This window comes from Corvus moneduloides, chromosome 17 (genome assembly GCF_009650955.1).
Source record: "Corvus moneduloides isolate bCorMon1 chromosome 17, bCorMon1.pri, whole genome shotgun sequence".
Classification (NCBI taxonomy): Eukaryota; Metazoa; Chordata; class Aves; order Passeriformes; family Corvidae; genus Corvus; species Corvus moneduloides.
This window is the reverse complement of record NC_045492.1, coordinates 9601718-9622273: the sequence shown is the minus strand read 5'-3', so window position 1 is coordinate 9622273 and position 20556 is coordinate 9601718. Positions and strand designations below refer to the sequence as shown.

The following is a 20556-nucleotide window of genomic DNA, read 5'->3' as shown; positions in this document are numbered from 1 at the left end:
GAGTTTTCAATCTCCTAGATTTTTCCATCATGAAAAATGAGGCTTAATACATTCATAAATTTCACAAGATCAATACTTTTCAAAAGTAGAAAATAGTGAAGAGTTTAACTTAACAATAAACTTCAGAGCAAACCAACTTGACAGCTTACATGTTAAAATACAAGGAAATGGATTAATTCCAAAAAGAAACAGCTTCCCTTAATAACAAGATAACTCACAAGGTCTCTGTACTTGCAATAATAAAAACATTAGCCTTTCCAAATTAAAATGCCTTTAGTCAACACATTACAAACCCTCTCTGATGTGTCTGAAACTAAAACACCATCAGGCTTTCCATGGTTCCTGTCAGGCTGCTCACTTACCTTACATAAGCCTCATAGGAGGGCCAGTGCCTCACAGGATGGAAACCTGTGCTTGCACAGGACAGCATTCCTGAACATTTGCAGGGAATGTGGGACCTCCTGGAAGTGATGAATTTAATGTGTGTGCACAGCAGCAGATTATCACATTAGCAGCACGCACAGACTGGGCCCGGCAGCAGTTAGAGAGCAAAGACAATGAGCAACTCCATAGTACAACAGAACTGCACCAAGCAAAAACACAGAGCAGCTCCCTGGTTTATGCAAAGCAAAACACAAATACACTGAAGTTTATTTTGGTGTCTTTCAGGTTAAAACCCTCTTACTTCATATTGTAGCACACAGGACCCAAGCAGTCAAGGGAAGAAGGGATGGACCACTGGGTAGGTCATGTAGCAGAATGAGAACAGCACCAGGCATTACAGTAGCATTTTATTCTGGGTAAGTAGCAAAAAGAGCTTCTTTGAGGCTGACTGAAGTTCTCACAATTAAATTCAGCTAAATAGCAATTTTTCATAGAAATACTCAAGGCACTTTAGCAGCAGGCCCATCAGATATCTGGCAAACACAAGCATTCAATTTAATAACAGATCCTATCTGTACTACAGATGTTGCCTGTCAAAATTGCACAAGTCAGGAATAGTAAGGGCTACAATCCCTAATCAACAGAACTGTGCTGGCACGAGTGCCTCATACTGGTGTAATTAGATATGCAAAACTGTACTTTTACCTGTCTGTGCTGTTTGCAGGGTGGGGCAGGTGAGCACCACTCTGTGCAGTGGGTTCCCAGTGCAGCTGCACACTTAACCTCAGCTCTATCATGGGCCCCACCACGCAGGGAAGCAGTTCACCGCGGGATGGGGGAAAAGACTTTGAAAGTTCAATCAAATTCCTTGGAAGAAGTAGTTATATTGGCAAAGAGATTCTAAGATAGGTGTGTAGGCAGGAGGGGCTTTGCCAGCACAGCTCTGTGTCAGCAGCTGGGGACAGAACCGTGACAACAGCACTGATGAACTTTGGTAACCCCTAACACAAGGCACTTACGCTGTGTACGTCCTCCAAGCTGTAAGCCCGTAACCGTGTTTAGGAAACAAAATTCATATTGACTGTAGTGTTTTCTGCATTTATGAAAACATTCATTTTAAGTGGGAAGAAAAGTATTACATACATCACTTTTATTTTCTAGTCAGAACTCCATGGGTGGTTAACAGCCTAGGCAGATACTGACTTAGTAGCAGACTGACATTTGGCATTTCACTCCTCCTACAACACCTTCTGAAGCCTTTAGTCACAGTCTTCTGAGTAAAATAATCCCATATTTGCCCTAAAAATGAAAATTTACCCCCCAAAAAATTGAATTTTTGGGTCAGGTTTACTTCTGCTTTCAGGGTCTGACCAGCATGAGCAAAACTCAGGTAACAAACAGATTTTGCCCATTAAGGAAAGCTGTGAGCAAAATCAAAGCAGTGAAGAGAGCTCTGCTGTTTTCCTGTTGCCTTTTATACAGATTAAGAAACAGTAACCACGACTTTAGGTGGTCAAATGCTTAGATTAAAAGCCCAAGCACAATCATCTCTGCACAAGAAACCTTCTAAAGACTCCAACAATAGCCAATTTTACAAGTCATGGCTGAAAGTTTAGTCAACAGAAGTATCAATTACAAACACTGCCTGGGTATCACTCAGGATCTTTAGCACTCCTGTTCCATCATCTGGAATGAAAATATTTCGCAAATACATACTATTTATTTGCCTAATGTTCAATTTCTGCTACTGAACTTGATCTCTTCAGCAACTGCCCAGGAACCACTTCTTTGGGAAGGCAATTCACACCCTCTGGCATTCCTCCACCAGGACATCACGGAAATTACCAGTTCTTTATCAGAGCCGTTAGGAACATTCAGCTGTAAATCCAACAGCTAAATCAGAGAATCCTAAAGTCTAACCTTTCACAATCCCACATCTTGTTTGTTTATAAATAATCTATAATTTCTGACCCTACCAGTACAGCTGTTGAATAAAACAATCACGTGGTTTTACAATTTTTTCCCTTATTTCATTTGTAGAAAGTAAGCCAAAATATAACCTCTGAAACTAGCTATCATTTTCATTCTTATTTCATCAAAACAGCCTCATTAAATGAAGTAAACAGAAATGAACTCCTTCCAAATTTGGAAGTAATTACAGCACGCTGATTATGTTATTAAGGATGCAGTAAACACAGTTGAGTTTCCAGTTTTGATTAGAGTTTACTGGGAGAACACACATAATGCACATTAAATCTGTGCGTTTGAGCTGCCTAACTGGAAATCTAAGCTTTTTACACTCAAAGTCTATCAGTGCTCCTGAGACCAGCATCAGTAACACCTGTGGAATATCTGCTTCTTTCAGAAGCTGCGTTAGATAAAAACTTCCCAGCAGTGAACCCTCCAAGCACTGAGAGCTGAGAAGTCAGGCCTGACTGCACACACAAAGAGGAACCAGCTTTTGCATAAACTGGGGAAATCTCCCTTCTATTAAAATCCTCTCCTCAAATCTCCTACCACTGCCCTACTACTTGTGGCACAAGAGACATAAGGCAGAAAGTGAACCAGAGAATAAAACTGGTGCAGAGACACCACTAAAGCCATGTAATCCCACTCTTGCCCAGTCCAGGCCCTTCTCCTACTTCTATCAGTTATATTTCGTAACTCTCAGCCCAACCCCCTCTAATCCTTGTTCTTCCTCTTCCCACAAATACCTCCAGCTTAAAGTTTCAGGCTGTGCGGAATTAAAATCCCACAGTTGTTAAATTACAGCTATAAAGACAATTACTATCTTAAACCAGAAACAAATAATGTGATCAACTGCCAGAAAGTCTTAGTAGTGAAGCTGGATTAAGCAGAACAAACACTGGCTTTTGGGAGTCCACTAGACACTGAAAAAATATTTATTCAATTTTATCTACTAACCCACATTTGATTCTATTTGCATTGCTTTGGGGGGTTTCAGGGTTTCGGTATTACTTGGTTTTTTAATGCAAAATATATCTTTCAATTATATGAAAACACCCTCTGAAGCACAGTGTGAACAGATATTAGTTTATATTATTATTTCATATTTCAACAGTTTTTAAAACTGTAGGCATTTTTGCACTGTACATATATTTGCGACACAGCAAAACCTTCATTTGCATACCAACAGAAAATATCCCTTATAGAAACAAAAAGCACAAAAACTTCGTAAAAAATAAAGATTGAAAGGCTGGTCTTGAAAACACCAATTATTTGATTTTCAAATCATTGGAGTCAAGCACTCTCAAGGGAGGCTGAAGGCCAACGTGAGGCTTCACTCTTTCACCCAAGTGCATTAAAACACCTTTATGCCTGACATGTTTCTGGAACTGTCAAATGAAAAAAATTTAAGGCCTAGCTGAACAGCTATTTTGAGCTTACTTCTATATTTATTCCTATAGAAAGTTCTAAATGTCAAGGAACGATAACAAGCAGCTGGCACACATAAAAGTGGAGCACAACCCAGAATATCTACTACAATTAACACAGTATATGGTACACTTGGAGAGTAACTACATTTCATTTTTCATTGACCAGCAATCAAATTGGTTAAACATCTGGCAAATTTTGTTTGTAGAAGCAGCACCAAGACTGTTAAAGCTAAACTAATTCAAATTACCCCTTAAAAGAAAACCGAGGAAAATACACAAAGAAGCAAACAGTGAAAAAGTTCTCATAAAATACGGCAAAATATAGTTTTAATATCACCTGCCAAAGAATTCAGTTAAACACGACTGTGATTACTAAGTATTCAAAAGAGCTATTTCTGAAAAAAATCTCAACTCTATTATCCAGGGGGAAAAAAACCAACCAAACAAAAACCCCAGGGAATTTAGGAATGCTATATACATTCTTCTGAGTTAAATAAAAAGGAATCAGCATTTTTTTTCCTCCCTGAAGTTCCTGGAAGGAAAACCCATGAAAGCCCAAGCAAGAAAAAGAGCACGTTATACTGTTTCAAATTACTGAAGATAAAAACTGCAGGGCGAGTGTAATACACATTCATTTTACAATACATTACGAGATTGTAACATTGTTTCCAAGTTAAAAACGACAAGCTAAAATAGTTAGATTTTCATAATCACAACTAAAACATGCGCTGCCGCTTGGAGGTATAAACTGAAAACTATGTATGAAACAAAATTTGGCTGCCACCGAATAATGGTTTTTGCGAGCCAGACAAACCGCTCCAAACTATCATCACCTCCAAAAGACAGCATTTAAGTACATTAGTACCGTTTAAGTACATTAGTGCCAGGGATAAGGAATAGTTACTGGAAAGGAATTTATTAAATATTTAAAGCCAGCCAATAATTCCTACTGTCTAAATATTCGGGTTTTTCTCCCTACAAAATAGTCAGCAGAACATGATGAAGCTCAACTCCCCGTGTTTAACTCACCAATAAGGAGATCCCCTCCTTTGCCCAGAGAAAAACATTTCCCCAAGGCAGGGAAGTCTCCGTCCCCCCTGCCGAAGCCCCGGAACGATTTCGGTTGCGCTCGGTTGGGTTTGTGGGTCCCCAAGGGCGCTCCCCCGCCCCAGGCACCCCCGGCGCAGGCCCGGGGCCGGTGGGTACAGTCGGTGGTGCCGTCACGAAGCAGCTTCCCGGCGTCAGCGTGGCCATGACGGCGACGGGCTCCGAGCACACCCGGCCTCTCCTCGCCTCTCCTTCCCCCCAAGATGGAGGAGCCGCCTTCAGCCCGCTCCACCCGGGGAGCGGCCGTTCCGCTCCAGCCCCGCCGCGGCGTGAGCCAAAAGCTTCCTCCGGGGCCCCGCACGGAGCCGCCGCCTCCTCCGGACCGGGCCGGACCGGGCTGTACCCGCGCCCCGCTGCTCCCCGGGGAACCGCCCCCCCCCCGCACCCGAGCCGCTCCGGCCGCCCGCCCGCCTCCATTTTATAGCGAGCCCAAAGGCGGCTGGGCCGCCTTTCCCGCGACCTCCCCGCCGCAGCGGCGGCCCCGCTCCCACTCTCCTCCCGCCCCGGTGCTCCCCCACCCGCCTCCCGCACTCACCGCGGGCAGAGAAGAGGGCTCTCACCGCGGCCGCCGACGGTCTCAGCCGCGCCGCGCCGCCATTTCCTCCTCTCTCCGCGGCAGCGCTGGGCGGAGCTGCCCCACCCCGCCCCCGCCACCATCGACACCGAGATGGCGGCGGCGGGGCCAGAGCGCCGCCCTTGGCGCGCGGCTCCCGGAGGACCCGGCGGGCGCTGGGCGGGAGAGCGGCGGCCCCGCCCCTCAGCGCCTTCAGCGCTATGGCGGCCGCTCCTCACGGGGAGAGCCTTCGGCGCCATGGCGGCCGCTCCCCGGACAGCGCGGCGGCTATGCCCCTTCTGCGCTCACTCCCCGCGCCCCTCGGGGCTCCCTCAGGCCCGCTCCCGTCTGTCCGCTTGCAAACCCGGGCTGATCCCGGGAACGGCAGCTTTAGCCATGATTCGTGAGCATGGAAGGACACCGGAGGAACATGGCAGAGGATCCAGGCTGCTGCTGCACAACCACCTGCTCACAGCAGCTGTGCTCCCCACCTGTGCGCATTCCACTGGGACTTGGTTGGTTTTTCTATTCTACTCACACTGTTTGGCAAATTGCTGTTGTGATGCCTTCCTCTGGCTCCAAGTTACGGAGTGCTGAGAGTGGAATGTTGTCTGAATCTGCCCATCCAACACATGGAGCCTCCACAGGAAACGTCCTTTATCAATGGTTAAGCTACTCAAAAGCCACTCCAGGATCCAAACTGCTACAAATAGCTACAGTTAACTTCCATTTATGTGGTTTGTTCCTTCTGTCACTTTTTGAGTCAGTGGCACCCAGAAACATCCACACCTCACAGTCACTGAGGGATCCCAAGGAGTACAGGACACCCCCAACACCATACAGAGACCCCTGACCTGGGCACCTGAAGAGCCTTTAGATGTGTGAGGTTTGGCTCTTTGATTACCCTGATCATGCACATTTTTCCTCATGGGTTGGTAACGTGGATTTCAGGTGGACTCCAGACAGGTAGAGTGTTCACTAAGATTAAGGAATGAAAATGTGAAGAAAAAAAACCCAACAAACTGCTTAGGAATGATTGCACAGAATTACAGGATTCTGTCGAGTAATTTGATTACATCTTTTAGGAGTCTATTCATGAGACTTCTGGTAGCAAAAGCTCAGGATAATGTTGGAAAAGCTGCTATTAGCACAGTCAGCTTCTTTCTCCAGCTGTAAAACTGCGCAGTTTTAATACTTCACCCAGGAACACCAAGAGGTAAAAAACCACAACAGGTTCCTGTGCAAAAGTACAAAACACCACAATTATGGTAAAGCAGGAATTCAGATTTTGTTCTGCAGCTACAGAGTTGCTATAAATGACATAACATGGAGGGGAAATACTTTAGGGTTTGGTAGATCAAACTGCACTGTGATTTATGCTCTAGGAAAAGCTAATAACATACTTTAATGGATAAATTTAGCATCAGTGCTCAAACCCAGGAATTACACACCAACAGAAAGGGAACACGCAGAACAAGGAATTGCACAGCAGCAGTGAACAGGGGATGCCTGCCATAAGGAATCCTGCCGTGAAACAGGTATTAAATTCCTCTAACACACATTTAGTAAGAGGCTTGCACCACTTTAACATAATGGTGGTGCAATGTGCACACCCAGTGAATGCCACCTGAGCACGCTGCACTTTCAACCACAAAACCTCTACGCCTTTGTGTTAAAGCCAGATCTACCTTTGCTGACTAAACATGTGTCATGTTCATCATCAACACCTCAGTTCTTTCCCTGCCTTGTTGTCTTCCTAATTCTTTTCCTGTTAAAGCCTAATTTCCTTTAGTTTGGGAAATTTACTCCTGTGTTACTGGTCTGAATCTACATTATCCTGGCAGCAAAGCAGGAGGAGCTTTTTTGGTTATAATGTGAGTTTTGTTTCACTTCAGGCCTCCTCTCCTGTAACATGCTGGTAATTTGGTTTGAAATGAAAACTCTGCTGGGAAATCCTAGTAATAACTGTTACAAATAACCATCAATCAGCTTCTAAAACAGTCTAATAAGCACCTTACCTGTCTCTCCTTAGACACCAGAGAAGTTTATGCTGAGATACTGTCCCCAGGACAGATACCTACAAATCCCTCAGCACTACCTCTCCTTAAAACTTTCCACTTTCTTCCAAAACCTTTTGTGTGGTCAGTGCACTGACTTTCTCCTGCAGCTGATACATCTTTACTTATTTATCCTTTGGGCTTCCATAATTAATGTTTTTTTTTAAACTTTGGGTTCCTAAAATTGGCCTCACTTATATTTGTAGTGTCTCACACAAGGGTTGTTACATGTGACCCATAAAACCTTGTGACAGACATTAACACATCACTATTGTGTGGGACAGAGACAATATCCCCAGATCTGGGATGTCACTTCTCACCCACCTTTCCCTTAACTGCTGTTTGAAGATGCAAAGCCCTTAAATATAAATACAACACTTATTTTATGTTCATTCCTTCCCTCAGTTTTCCCTCACCGATTGTTCTGAATGAGCCAATTGCAGCAGCCAAGAAAAACTGGAGATAAGAGTTAGCCCATGAAAAGAGCAAGGATGAAAGCAAATGAGCAAGTCCTCCTCCCTCCTCAGTCTCTGGTGATTTTGTTGTATTTAACAGATAATTAACACATTTAAGTCAGAAGAGACTAATTTCTGTTGGCTATGCTCCAACTTTACCTTTTTTTTAGTGGAAAAAGGCCTCTCTCCTCAGAGCTCTGCACATCACAAAATAGACACATCAGGTGTCAAGGTAATGCCTCTTCAGGATTCTTGATGCTCCAAGGCTCCTGATACTTATTTTCCAAAAAGACTAGATGAACACAGAGAAATACTTTAATGAGGGTTAATCACATTCACATAAATAAAATAAACCCCTTCTCTACCAGCTGGCACAAACTTGCAGAATTTTCCCCCTCCCCAGTTCTAGATAAATTCCTTCCCTTCAATATAAGCATTTTTGTGACTTCTCTTGGAATGAGTGACTTTGGTTTGGGATTCGCTCCACGTAACTCCAAATATTAGTCATCAAAACACCTTTTTTGAAATTAGGATTTAACAAATTCTAATTCATGTAAAAAATCTATAAACTGCACTTACAGTTATGTTTCTTTTAATCTCAGTTTTGTCATCTTGCCCCCAAAGAATCCAACTTTCCATGTTACTCCTGCCCTCATTACTGTAAGATTCTTGTAAGACTGTGGCATATGGAAGCCATACTTTGGGATAATTTCCCAAGAGCAAAGTAGTCATGCATTTTAATCCAACTTGGGAGTCACAGGAGTGTCCTACAAAGTTCTCCCTCAGCAATGAAAGAAAGGTTTTGTTCCAACTTTTGGGAGAATATTAGAGTTTTTGACAGAAGTCAGTATTTAGTGCTAGGAAAAGAGAGAATTATGTAGGAAACCTTTTCCCCTGAATTGTTGCACAGCTTTGTATCTTCCTGAAGTATAAAATACGTACCATTTATTACTCAAGATACTGCATAATTCCCCATACATGCAGAATTTTCATTGTACTCGGAGCATTAGTAAGGGAAAAAAAGGCATGGATCAAAATTTCCACCCCTGATAGTGTTCCAGGCCAGGTTGGATGGGGCTTGGACAAACCTCATCCAGTGGAAGATGTTCCTGCCCTCTATCAGTTTGAAGCTATTCCTCCTTTTCTTACCACTATGGTTCCTGCTGAAATGCAGCTGGCCATGATATTCTGCATAGAATCATTACAAACTTCTTTTTTGTATCTTTATGATCAGAAGAAATACCAACTCTTAAAAACATTAAAAAAAAAAATAACAAAACGCATCAAATTATTTTTCATGACAAGTCACAGCTCTGCAGCTGCTCTTAGCCCATTTTTACTTTTCTTTAGCTCAGGGACAATGAAGGGGAAAAGGGAAACTTCTGCTGCAGCTGGTCAACCATCCCAACCTCTGAAAACCAGGGATCAGCACCACACAGTCAAACTGCTGCTAAACAGCAGCTCCCACATTTTTACCTTATTATTTCAATTTATTATTTTACTTATTAGACAGCATTAGACAACTACATCTGTTCTTTAATCTTTACCTGTGAATAGCAACTGTGGTATGGATTGTCTTCTGTTGTATCCTCTCTGCATAGAGCATATTTCCCTTAAGAAATCCTCATAGAGAGGGCATCCTCTCTCCCACTTTATGGAAGTCTCCCGAGAAACTCCACCTCTTAGGGAGGAGCTGACAAGAACAGGACAGGATACCTAAGCCAGAGACAGATTTACAAGCCAACAGCCTCAAAAATAGTCTGAATGTTTATGTTTCCTAATGAGTCAAATTCATTGAGATTCGTTTTTAGATCAAAGCCTAGAAAGAGCCCTCTCCAATCAAAAGGAATATTTGCCAGGCTGTAGCTTTCCTTATTTTTTGGCTACAACTAACAGCATGAATTACTGAATATTTGAAGCTCTATGTCCTGAATTTTGCATTGTTTATAAACTTGGAGCTTTGTTTGGGGAACTAAGTTAAAATAATATTAAAATAATAAAATAGTAATTGAGGCACAGATCTCTGCTTTCTGGTGACCAGTTGACAGGACCCAAGGCAATGGCTGGAATTTTGTCAGGGAAGGTTCAGGGTGGATATTAGGAAAAAGTTCTTCACTCAGAGGGTGGTCGAGTGCTGAACAGGCTCCCCAGGGAATGGTCACAGCCCCAAGGCTGCCAAAGCTCCAGGAGCATTTGGAAAAGGGTGGGATTGTTGGGCTGTCTGTGCAGGGCTAGGAATTGGACTTTGTTCTTTGTGTGTGTCTCTTCCAACTCAGGATATTCTATGGTTCTAATAAAATATTTATTACATTGTGGGTTTTCTCTGTTTCAACGTAAGCACAATTGTAATGAAAGTGAGTTTTGGAGCCTAGGCTTTATTGCAGTTACAAAAACAAGAGCGAAAAGTGCACAGCCATGTCCATATTCCCAGTCTGAGTGAAATTACATTTTCCTGAGGAGTATCATTTGCAGCATTTCACACATAAAAGTGTGTATTTTAAGCCTGTTCTCCCTTTAACTGTACAAATCGAGGTTTTGTTGCAAAATGTGGAATATGTAAAATTTTCTGAAGGAAGGATATTCTTTGAAGTTTTGGGAAGTTAACAAAGCTTGGGAAGAAGGAGGTACCAATGACAGTGGACACGAAGAATGCAGAACTCATGGGCCACAAGACCATCTAACAGAACTCCAAGATAAGGGCGACACTGATAAAGCCAATTCAGCAATTGTGCTAAAATCAGCTCCAACTGGGTTAAAGGTAATTAGGGCAGGGGCAGATCGTGACCACTGATGTATCCAAAAGAGAAAACTGAGCATGCGGATTAATCAACTTAAGCCAATGAACAATAATTCGTTTGCTAAAGTGTATAAATAGTAAGAAATTTTGATCGTTGGTATGCTGGCTTTGTGGATTCCCCATGTAGCACCCATTTCTGCGCTGAATTGTAAATAAATCAAATACCTCGACTCTTTGGCCTCTTGTTCACCGGGTGCAACAACCTATTTGGCAACAGCGCGTTCCTGCCTTTTCTGCAGTGACTCACAGACCCCGCGGTGGGTTCATCAACGCCTCAGCAACCACTACGCGTTTTGACAGAGACCATCAATCCTCAGCCGGGACACTTCCCGGCCCAGCCGATCAACACACGTGGAAAGGACCGCACACGGATATCGCAGGCTGTGCCCTGCCCGTTCGCCGGGCAGATGGCGGGGCCGCAGCTCCCACGGCCACTCCCTACAAAACTGCTGCTCCCACCGACCCCGCTGTGTCCGCGCACGAGCCGCCGCCGCCTCACACGGCGGTTCCTGCGCCCCTCGCGCCGAGCACGGCCCGGATCAATCTCTGCCTCAACTGCTCGTGGCGGGGCGGCGCTCGGTGCCGTGAGCCGAGCGCGGAGCGGGCGGAGCGGGCCGCCGCTGCGCTGTCCCGGCCCCGCTCCACGGTCGCGTGTTCTCGCCCGCTCCCCGCGCGCTGATTGGCCGCCAGCGCCGCTCTCGCGAGACCCGCGCGCCTGCGGCCCGGCGGAGGCGGCGGAGGCCCCGCGTTCGTGCGTCGGAGCGGCCCCGGGCGCGCGCGGTAAGATGGCGGCGGGGGGGCCGCGCCGGCCTCGGGGCACGGCGGGAGCGGGGCCCTCACCCTGACCCGGACCCGCCGGCCCGGCCGGAGCTCGCCCGCCGCGGCCACTGCGGAGGCGCCGGGCCTGTGGCGAGCGGGGCCCAGCGCTCCCGTGGCCCAGTGTCCCTGTGGCCCGCGCAGGGCCGGGCCGGGGCGGCGGGGGAAGCGGGGTTCGCAGCGGGCCGGGCCGCAACAGCAGCGCGGGCCGGCGGGAGCCCCGTTCCCCCAGCGCGGTTGGGAGCGGCGGAACGCGGGGCCGGGAGCGATCGGGGCCCGGGCGGGTTGTGCTCCCGTTGTTGGAGTTGCCGGGTGCGGGGCGGCCTCGGCCGCGGGTTAGAGAAGGGAGAACCTGTTGGAAGCGGCTCGCGATGAGGAGTCGCGCTGCCTTTCGTGATGTTTGACAGGGGTGGCGGTGCCGGTTGCTGTTGTTGTGGTCGCCTGTCCTCCCCTTTCGTTGCCCCCGTGGTCGTTACTTGGAAGTAGAATTCATTAAATGCGGCTTTGGTAAAGTGCTTTGCCTACCAATCCGAACAAAAATATTGTCGACAAAAACAGTGGAGATAACGTTTTAGTAGAGCTGGCAGGAGAACTTTTGGGGACAGCGAAACTGAGCTGGTGTAAGGCTTTGAGTTGTACACTGGGCAATGTATCATGGACAGTTTTGTAGCTGTGCAATATATGGAGCTGTCCGAAGTTTGGGTGCAAATTTAAAGCAGATATTGTTTACGTAGGCATTGCTATAAGTGCTTGTCACAGTCTTTCTGGCTGGCTGTCAAACTCTGATTCACTGGTTTCACACTGTGATGCTGCATGTCCTGTGTGAATTCTATGCAGTATTTATATGGAGTGGATTTAAGAGTAAGTACAAGAAGATGGTATTTGAATTTTTTATTCTGAGATTTCTGAAAGCAGCTTTAGAGTCTGGCAAATAGATGTGGAAGAGAGCAGGGATGAGGAGGAAAAAAATGCAAAACTAGCTTAAGATAAAAGGGTCAGTTTTGGATTACTAATTTAAAAGAGCTCATAGGAAGCTCTAAAGATGGCAGTAACACAGTTCTTACACACATTAAGCTTATTTTTTCTTGAATCATGTTAAATGAAATGCTTTTCTTTTGTAGTTAGAGTCCAGGATGAGTTATGCAGAAAAACCTGATGAAATCACGAAAGATGAATGGATGGAAAAACTTAATAACTTACATATCCAGAGAGCAGACATGAACCGCCTTATCATGAACTACCTTGTCACAGGTAAAAAGGGGTGGTAATGTCTGGAGGCTCTTAATGTGTGTCACATACTTTATCAGACAGTTTGGGGTAGAATATGGAACTGGATGGAGTGGAACTAAGGGCTATGAGGACTTTGTGATTGCTGTTGGCTTCTCTTAGCCAACAACTGCTCCGGTGTTCTCTTAGCTGCAGACTGACAAAGAATCAGAGACTGAGCAGTTTTCATGGAATACGAATGACATTTATGAGCCTGAACTCTTCTGCTAAAAGGTAGAGAAAGCAAAGTGTTTTCTGCAACGCTGTAAACATGACCTGCTTCTCCATGGTGTCCTTTTTTGTGCCATTGAAACAGCTCAAGATAAGTTGCTGTTGTTAAATAACAGTCTGAAAGCTGCAAGAACAACTATTAGAAGCAAGTTTTTAACTGTGCAGAAAGATAAACTCTGAAAGGGCACTGTTGTCAAAATAATTTGAGACCAGGACATTAACCCCTTCAGCACATGGCCTGACTTTATACTTGGAGCAACCCAGACCTCGTCAGGAGTTGTTCCTAGCAATTAGGTGCATGCCATCCCAGGAAGCTGTGCTGGGGCGGAGGCCTTTGTAGCCATCTACACCCCTGTTTACACTGAGTGTGGGTGAAGCCTCTGGGCTGAAGGAAGAGCATCTTAGTGGGTGGTATAAATCAGTTTTGTGTCTATGAAAGCAAGACCTGGGATTTAAAAGAGCTGTTATGACCTTAAATACTATAGAAGAAAGCAAAATTATTTCTTCTTGTGTATTCTCTTCTCAGAAAAACTGCTGGATCTGTGTAAACAGATCTGGGGCTGGAGGGTGAAGCAAAACCTCCCACGTTTTGAAAATGTGACTTTAACAATCTCAATTTGTAACAAGCACAGTGCTTTTTTTAAGTATAAAACAGGCTTCCAGGTTAAAAGGTATTGGACTACGAGTTGCATCCCTGGAGAATGAGAGTACATGAGTTCAGAATAAATTAAGCATTTGCTCTTAAATGCGTGTTGGATAAATAACTACTTAAATAGAGAGGAATTTTTCACAATTTTGGGTTAATCTTTAAACCTCCAAATTGCACAAGCATCTCTCAAATATTTTCATTTAAGCGGATGGGTTTTCTTCTAAAGTGTTTCATACAATACATCCTAGGGGTAAAATGTTCCTATTTCAGAGGGCTTTAAAGAAGCAGCAGAGAAATTTCGGATGGAGTCTGGAATTGAACCCAGTGTGGATTTAGAGACTCTGGATGAAAGGATAAAAATCCGCGAGATGATCTTGAAAGGACAGATCCAGGAAGCCATTGCATTGATAAACAGCCTTCATCCAGAGCTGCTGGATACCAACAGATATCTCTACTTTCATTTGCAGGTAAGGACAGGTGGCAAACTTTTATCTTTGTCTTAGAGTTTGCTGAGAGAGTGGGAAAAGTGGTGAAGAAATTAAGGTTATGTTGGGAGGTTTGTGACTGAACGTGGATGCAATTGTGGGTGTTCTTGGCATTTTTTTGTAGCAATGGGAAACTTTGTGGAATGGTGCAGGAGGCACCCTATACAGTTATTAACATAAAAACCTGTAACAGCAGTGGGCTGTGAGTTACCAGCTTCCAGTTTCTGAATTCCTTTAGTAACCCATCTTCTCAAACCCTGTTACTCAAAAGCACCAAGTTCCCCTTTTCAGTAAATTTTGCAGCCAAGATGCTGCTCCTTGTCTCACACATTGAGAAGAATTGACGTGAAACTGTCAAATTACAGATTAGTGTTTGTCTCAAATTACACACCAGTGTCTGAATTTTCCAGGCTTGAAATAGTGGAGATTTGTTAATTTGTTGGGCTAATATTGCTGTGTCTTTCGTGTGTAGCAACAGCATTTGATTGAACTGATTCGGCAGCGTGAGACAGAGGCAGCTCTGGAATTTGCTCAGACCCAATTAGCAGAACAAGGGGAGGAGAGCAGGGAATGCCTGACAGAAATGGAGCGCACGCTGGCTCTGCTTGCCTTTGATAATCCCGAAGAATCACCATTTGGAGACTTGCTGAACATGATGCAGCGACAGAAGGTAGTCCTTTCTCAAAGGGAACCGATGTCTTTTATATGTATGTTATGAAAATGAAATCTAAATATTTTTGAAATGGTTAGAAAAAACTTACATAGTGATGTGCAAAAGAACAGAAGTGTTTCTTGAGCAAAATTTAAAAAAATGGTGTTAATATATTCCAAATGTATTCAACTACTTGGCTCTCTTCATTGCTTTCTCCGGGCTTGTAGTCTGTGGAGCTTTGTCCTGGCCATTTGTGAGGAATTAGCACACTAGGTGTGATCTTCCCAGTGTGTATGTGACTTTAGCAGTGTTAATCTTACGAAAACTGTCACTGAACTCCAGTTTTTCTTTTCCAGGTATGGAGTGAGGTTAATCAAGCTGTTCTAGACTATGAAAATCGTGAATCAACACCCAAGTTGGCAAAATTACTGAAACTACTACTGTGGGCTCAGAATGAGCTGGACCAGAAGAAAGTGAAATACCCCAAAATGACAGACCTCAGCAAGGGGACGATCGAAGAGCCCAAGTAAAATGTGTGCAGATGGACATCAAACAATCTTAGTACTGCACAGTATACATTTATATCAGTCTGTGACTGAAATATTTTTACTACAGTACAGCACTCGATTCAGATTTTTCAATGAACATCTAATTTGAAGGGAGAAAAGTCCCTTTTAAATGCTGCAAAAACTGCATTGAAAGGCGCTGTATCTCTTTGGAAGTCTGACTTAGGCTATGCACTATAATACATTTTTAAAAAAAACAATTAAACAGGACAGGAAAAATAGCATTTTTAAAAGTACAGAACTCAAGCTTTCTAATTGGCTGCTGATGCCTAGTTTAGTGGCCAGTGAGTTAATATGGAGTTATATTGGCAACTGTTCAGTTTAACTGTCTCCTGTTTGAAATGTGTATATAGAACAGTGAATATTTTCTACCTTTAAGTTATAGCCAGATACACATTCCCCTTAAAAGTAACTGGTCAAATTTTCATCTATAAACTTTGCAGTAAGGTCAACCTTTTGCTTAGGAAATAGTGTACAAACTTGTAAATCATAATTTAAGGACTTTTGTTTTGGTTTGGTTTTCTTCCTTGTTTGACTTTTTGGTGCTTTATATGGTGAGAGCTATGTTCATAATGGATCAGTGACCCATCTTTTCAGGAGGAGTATTGATGGAAATAGGCTTTTTCTTAATATTCACCAATGACCAAAATGGCCCCAGCGGCACTTGAGGGGGTTTTTTAACAGGGGCCTTTTCCCCTCTATGTTAAATTTGCAGCAATTCCAGGTGGCTGCTACAGCTTTGAAGGCCACTGGATGTCTGTAAGCTGAGAGGCTTATGCTAGGAAATCAAGTGGTGGGGAGAGATGCTTGTTGAAGCCTCTGATGCATCATCTTGTGCAGGATCTGCCTTCATGCTTGCTGAGTAAGAACTGTAGTTTTAGAGCTACTTGGGCTGTTTTTATGCCTTGAGCTAAGCAGAGCAGGGCTGTCTAAAATCAGAAATTTGCATTTTCTCACTTCTTCCATACCTTTCTGAAGAGATGCAGTTCATCCTCATCTGTATTTGTTTACTGACTGTCCTCACTCCAGTTAGAACTATAGTTTTAATGTTTTACGTGTGAAGTCCAGACTTTCAAGTCAACAAATTGTAATCTTCTGGGTATGGGATGTTCTGGTTGAGCGATTGCAGCGCTGCACACTGGTTTACACCCAGTGGTAGGAAGCACTAATCTTGCCAAATCTATCTCTAGATTTTTAGGTCTATATATCAAGTTTTGCTGAGCACAGAGCAAGCTGACGAGTGAAAAAGTTTAACATCGTGAGACACTGGCAGTTGTCACACCAGTCCCATACTGTACATAATCTAGTCTTGTATGGTAGATATTACCCTGTAGAATGAAACTTAGTTTCCACTTAATTTTACTGGAATACTTAACGCATTGAACTGTATAAAGCTTTGCAGATACACCTGGCTTAGGGGAACTAACAAAACCTGTTACTGATTGCATTACTGTGAACACTGTTGCTTGTGTAGCTATTTTGTGGGGGAAGCCATTGTTTGTTAAGCAGCTGTGAGAGATGCAGAGCGCCAAGGTTAAGCGAGATGATGGATGTAACAAAATCATTTGTTCCCATTTCTTACTGATCGTTCTGTTCTTCACTTTGAGGCATTTGTGGTAGGGAGGTCTTCAGTTTATATATAACAAACAAGCTATCAGTAGCCCCCTAACTACGGCAGCAGTCTGGCTTTCCTTCACCCAGACTGGTTATTCTAACACCAAACTTTTAACAGTTGTGGGTTTGGTTGTTTTGGGGTTTTTTTAATTATTTTTTTTTCTTTTTGAAGTCGGTTGATGTCTGAAAACCATGTATAACTTTTAGTTTGTGAGAAACTGTATGGTTAATGTAACTTTGTTTAATAACAAACTGCAGAAACAAAACTGGAATAGCTCTAATTTCTTCATGTAGAACTGATCCGCTTTTCCTCTGTTCTGACACTTGTGTTGTTGAATCTCCTGTAAAGCTTCTCCCGGGTGAAGTGGAAAGTGGTGCGGTTTTGTGGCATGATGAGCATTTTTCTCCATGAGAAATGCAGTATTACAGCCCTGGGTGAGAAGTTCACTGTCCTCCTAGAACGCTACCTTAATTCCATAGAGTATTTGAGCAATGATTGAGCATAGATTACTTGAATTTCCACTAGCTTGTTTTTTTCCATTAAAAAATAAACGCGTTTTTTAAGGGGTTTAATATAAAATTAGTCTAGAACTATTTCACTTTGTTTTTATGAACATGCCACATTGATAAGCAGCTTTAATCTGTAAAGTTTTTGGTAACTGCAAGAAGATATTCGAAAGCTATGCATTTTAGAGAAAGCATAAAGGTAGTGATATTGGTACTTCTAAGGATCTTTATATTAGTGTATATAAAATAGTTTGCTTATACAAATATAATATATAATCTGTTCGAAATATTCTTGAATGGTAGGGGCTGTGAAACATAATTTATGGAAATATTGTACACAGTAAACGGACGTCTCAGTACACAAATGAATTTTTGTCATATGCATGAGAGGTGTCTTGTTTGGAGACTACTAATGAATGGGCTTTTGTTAACCCATTTTTGTTAGATAACCACTTTAACAAATACTATTAAATGCCACTTTGATCAGTTTGCTTTAGTGTAAAAATACATATTTTGTTCCACTGAATTTAGAACATTATGAAAATAACTTTTGTAAGAAGATTTGTTCCAAACTCAACGTTGGCAGACAGATCTGGTCATTAGAGGTGGTGCACTCATCCTCCCCCAGCCTTGCCTTTGGTAAAAGCAAATAGGATTTTTTTATTTATGCTATGGATGTGGAGAAGCTGGATTGTAAAATATCCTGTCTTATACCTCTGCAGAAAGGCTGCATAGCAAGTGTGTTTTGATTAGGTTACAAATCTCCCTCCTTTTCCCAAAGCCATCACCTCCCTGTAACTGTCTTTGCTGTTCCCATGTTTTGTTTCTGCCTGTCAAATCTAAGCTGAGCTGTGGCTGCTTCTGTTGTACAAAGGAGGGATTTGTGAAGGGTGGGGGATCACAGGCTTCCCTGAAGATGACGTTGTGGTGGTACATTGAGAAATACTTACTGAACTGTTTAATTTTATATAGCTGGAAAAGCAGAGGCTGCTGCACAGAAACTTAACAGCAGAATTTTGAGTAAAGCATTTCCTCTCAAGACTTTTGAAGAGGCAAACATACACCTTCGAGCCAGGTGAAGTACCTCTCTCTCTTTAAGATGATTTCATTGAAACACTTTCAGCTTCTTCCACCCACATTGCAAGAAAAATTGAAAATAATTCTGCTTCCTTTCCACTCCTTGTAAATACAGGAAAAGCCACTACATTATTCCAGGGTGATTTTATTGTTTTTAATTTGTAAAATTTATGCTTTGTATGCTTGAGTATAAGCTTAAAGGCATTACTTAAAAGAATCCTTGACTAGCTGAGTGTTGTTCGACTTATTTCAAACCACCTTGTGTCCAAGTGGGTTACAAAGCTCATTAAATGGAGTTGGATCCCTGTGTGTTGTGTCTTCACGGGAAACGGGGCTGCTGCTGTCAGCCACAGCTGAGAGCATCCTTGAGAGCCAGAACAGAACAGGATGTGGAATCCTATTTGCCCTAAATCTACCTTGAGGCTACAGGTTCTGACCTGCACTGTAGCTCTCTCTTCCCTTCAGAAGCCACGTCATGTCAGGAATTGTTTCTGCTCTGCTGTCCTTAACAAAAGGGGACAAGGAGGGTTCATAGCTGTTGTGTGAGCAGTGGTGTCCCCAGCCCTGCTCAGTGCTTTGTGTGCTCAGCTGAGCAGACACAGAACACAAAGCTCATGAACAGCACACTCAAAAGGATTTGTACTTCTCCATGGGCACCTCCAGGTGCTACAAACTATTTTTATTCCTCTGTGCTCCCCTCCTGCCTTCATCTGATTGAGTTACATACAGAGCTGGTCAAACCACCGGTGGGCTGCGTGTTAATGCTTTCAGGCACCTCAGACCCAAAGCCCTGCGTGTTCTGTCATGCTCTTCATGTTACATGAGGATTCCAACAATATCCTGCTGCCTTATCCCACCTGGATGAATTTCTGCGTGGAAGTTGCTGTTCATTTACAAGCAGTTTCAGTTTTCCAACTTCTCTGATAATTTGCCTATTTTTCAGTGTATTGTTGCCTAGTAATTTTGCCAAGTTGGATTATTTAACAGTAGAAACCCACGTGTGTTTTCTTTATTCTGTGAAGAAGTTGCATTAAAACTGCTCTGGGTTAGGGAGCTTTCAAGCTGCAGCCAGACTGTCCTTTCAGGAGACAACAGTTGTCCTTTATGGAATGTATGAGCCTATTGCTCCTTTCACAGCCTTTCAGGATTTGATCTTAATCTGTGCTTAACTTCATAAAATCTTCAAATAATTCAACCATTGTATGGATAAACTACAGAGATAGTAAATGTCAGGTCAAATATTAACCTGATAATCTTTTGTTTGGTTTAATCTTTTGACAGATGAATCTGAAGACGGGAAAAATGAGAGGAGGTTGTGTTCTTGTGTAAGATTATTTTCTTTAGTCAGCACCTGTTTTCTGAGTTGATTCCATTTGCCATTTAATCAGCTTGGTGGGAGGTTTGCTTATAGAAAATCATGCAGCAGTAGAAGGAACGATGTCTGTGTTTTTACACTTTAAACTTATTTATGGAAATGTGATGGATGCTGCACTCAAACACTTTCAACTGCAGCTGGTTTGGACAGTGAAAGTAGCTCCTTATCTGAGAGGCAAATTTGTCAAGCTTCTAATTGAAGAGGTGACACTGAGCAGGACAAGGAGAGGAACCAGAGAGTACAAAACTAAGGAAAACTTGTGCTTGATTTCCAAATTATCTACTAACTCACTAAAAGTATGATTCAGTGTTGCAGTGTCAGCGTTGGAAATGTTTGCACCCCTCAGCAGCGAGACTGGACACAGGATCACTCATACCTGGGTATGAGTTCATAATTTTTCTGGATCTGTGGTTACTCTACGGTGCCCAAGGCCTCTTCAGTTCTTTTCTGAGCTTAATTACATGCATTTCACTTCGCTAGTTACCTCAGAACTCATCTCCCCTCCTGCCTCAGGTTAACTGAAGTCCAAACACACACAATTTAAAAAACCCAAAATACATTGAACAA

The 20556-nt window shown here is 43.2% G+C and overlaps 2 protein-coding genes and 1 long non-coding RNA gene across 5 annotated transcripts in view; 1 reads left to right on the top strand and 2 right to left on the bottom strand.

Annotated features, from left to right (window-relative positions):
• DIDO1 (death inducer-obliterator 1) overlaps window positions 1–5525 on the bottom strand; it is a 48792-nt gene extending 43267 nt beyond the window's left edge. The window contains exon 1 of one of the 3 annotated variants that reach the window (XM_032126863.1): window positions 5425–5525. Coding sequence is in view for 2 of the 3 variants with exons in the window: in XM_032126862.1 (XP_031982753.1) it covers window positions 4812–5036 (225 nt within the window). In the remaining variant the exon portion in view is untranslated. Of the gene's footprint in view, window positions 1–4811; window positions 5182–5424 lie in introns of those variants that run through there. The other 2 variants (XM_032126862.1, XM_032126864.1) reach the window with 2 other exon arrangements.
• Window positions 5526–6416: 891 nt separating this feature from the next.
• LOC116452399 lies at window positions 6417–11362 on the bottom strand. The gene is made up of 3 exons (XR_004243486.1): window positions 10917–11362; window positions 8114–8246; window positions 6417–6679 (listed from the first exon to the last, which is right to left on the bottom strand). It is a non-coding gene; the product is annotated as an uncharacterized LOC116452399 (long non-coding RNA).
• Window positions 11363–11428: 66 nt separating this feature from the next.
• On the top strand, window positions 11429–18025 carry GID8 (GID complex subunit 8 homolog). The gene is made up of 5 exons (XM_032126861.1): window positions 11429–11531; window positions 12689–12818; window positions 13984–14180; window positions 14671–14868; window positions 15207–18025. Exons 2-5 carry the CDS (start codon window positions 12701–12703, stop codon window positions 15378–15380), a joined length of 687 nt encoding a protein of 228 aa, XP_031982752.1. The 5' UTR covers window positions 11429–11531; window positions 12689–12700; the 3' UTR covers window positions 15381–18025.
• The last annotated feature ends 2531 nt before the right edge of the window (window positions 18026–20556 follow it).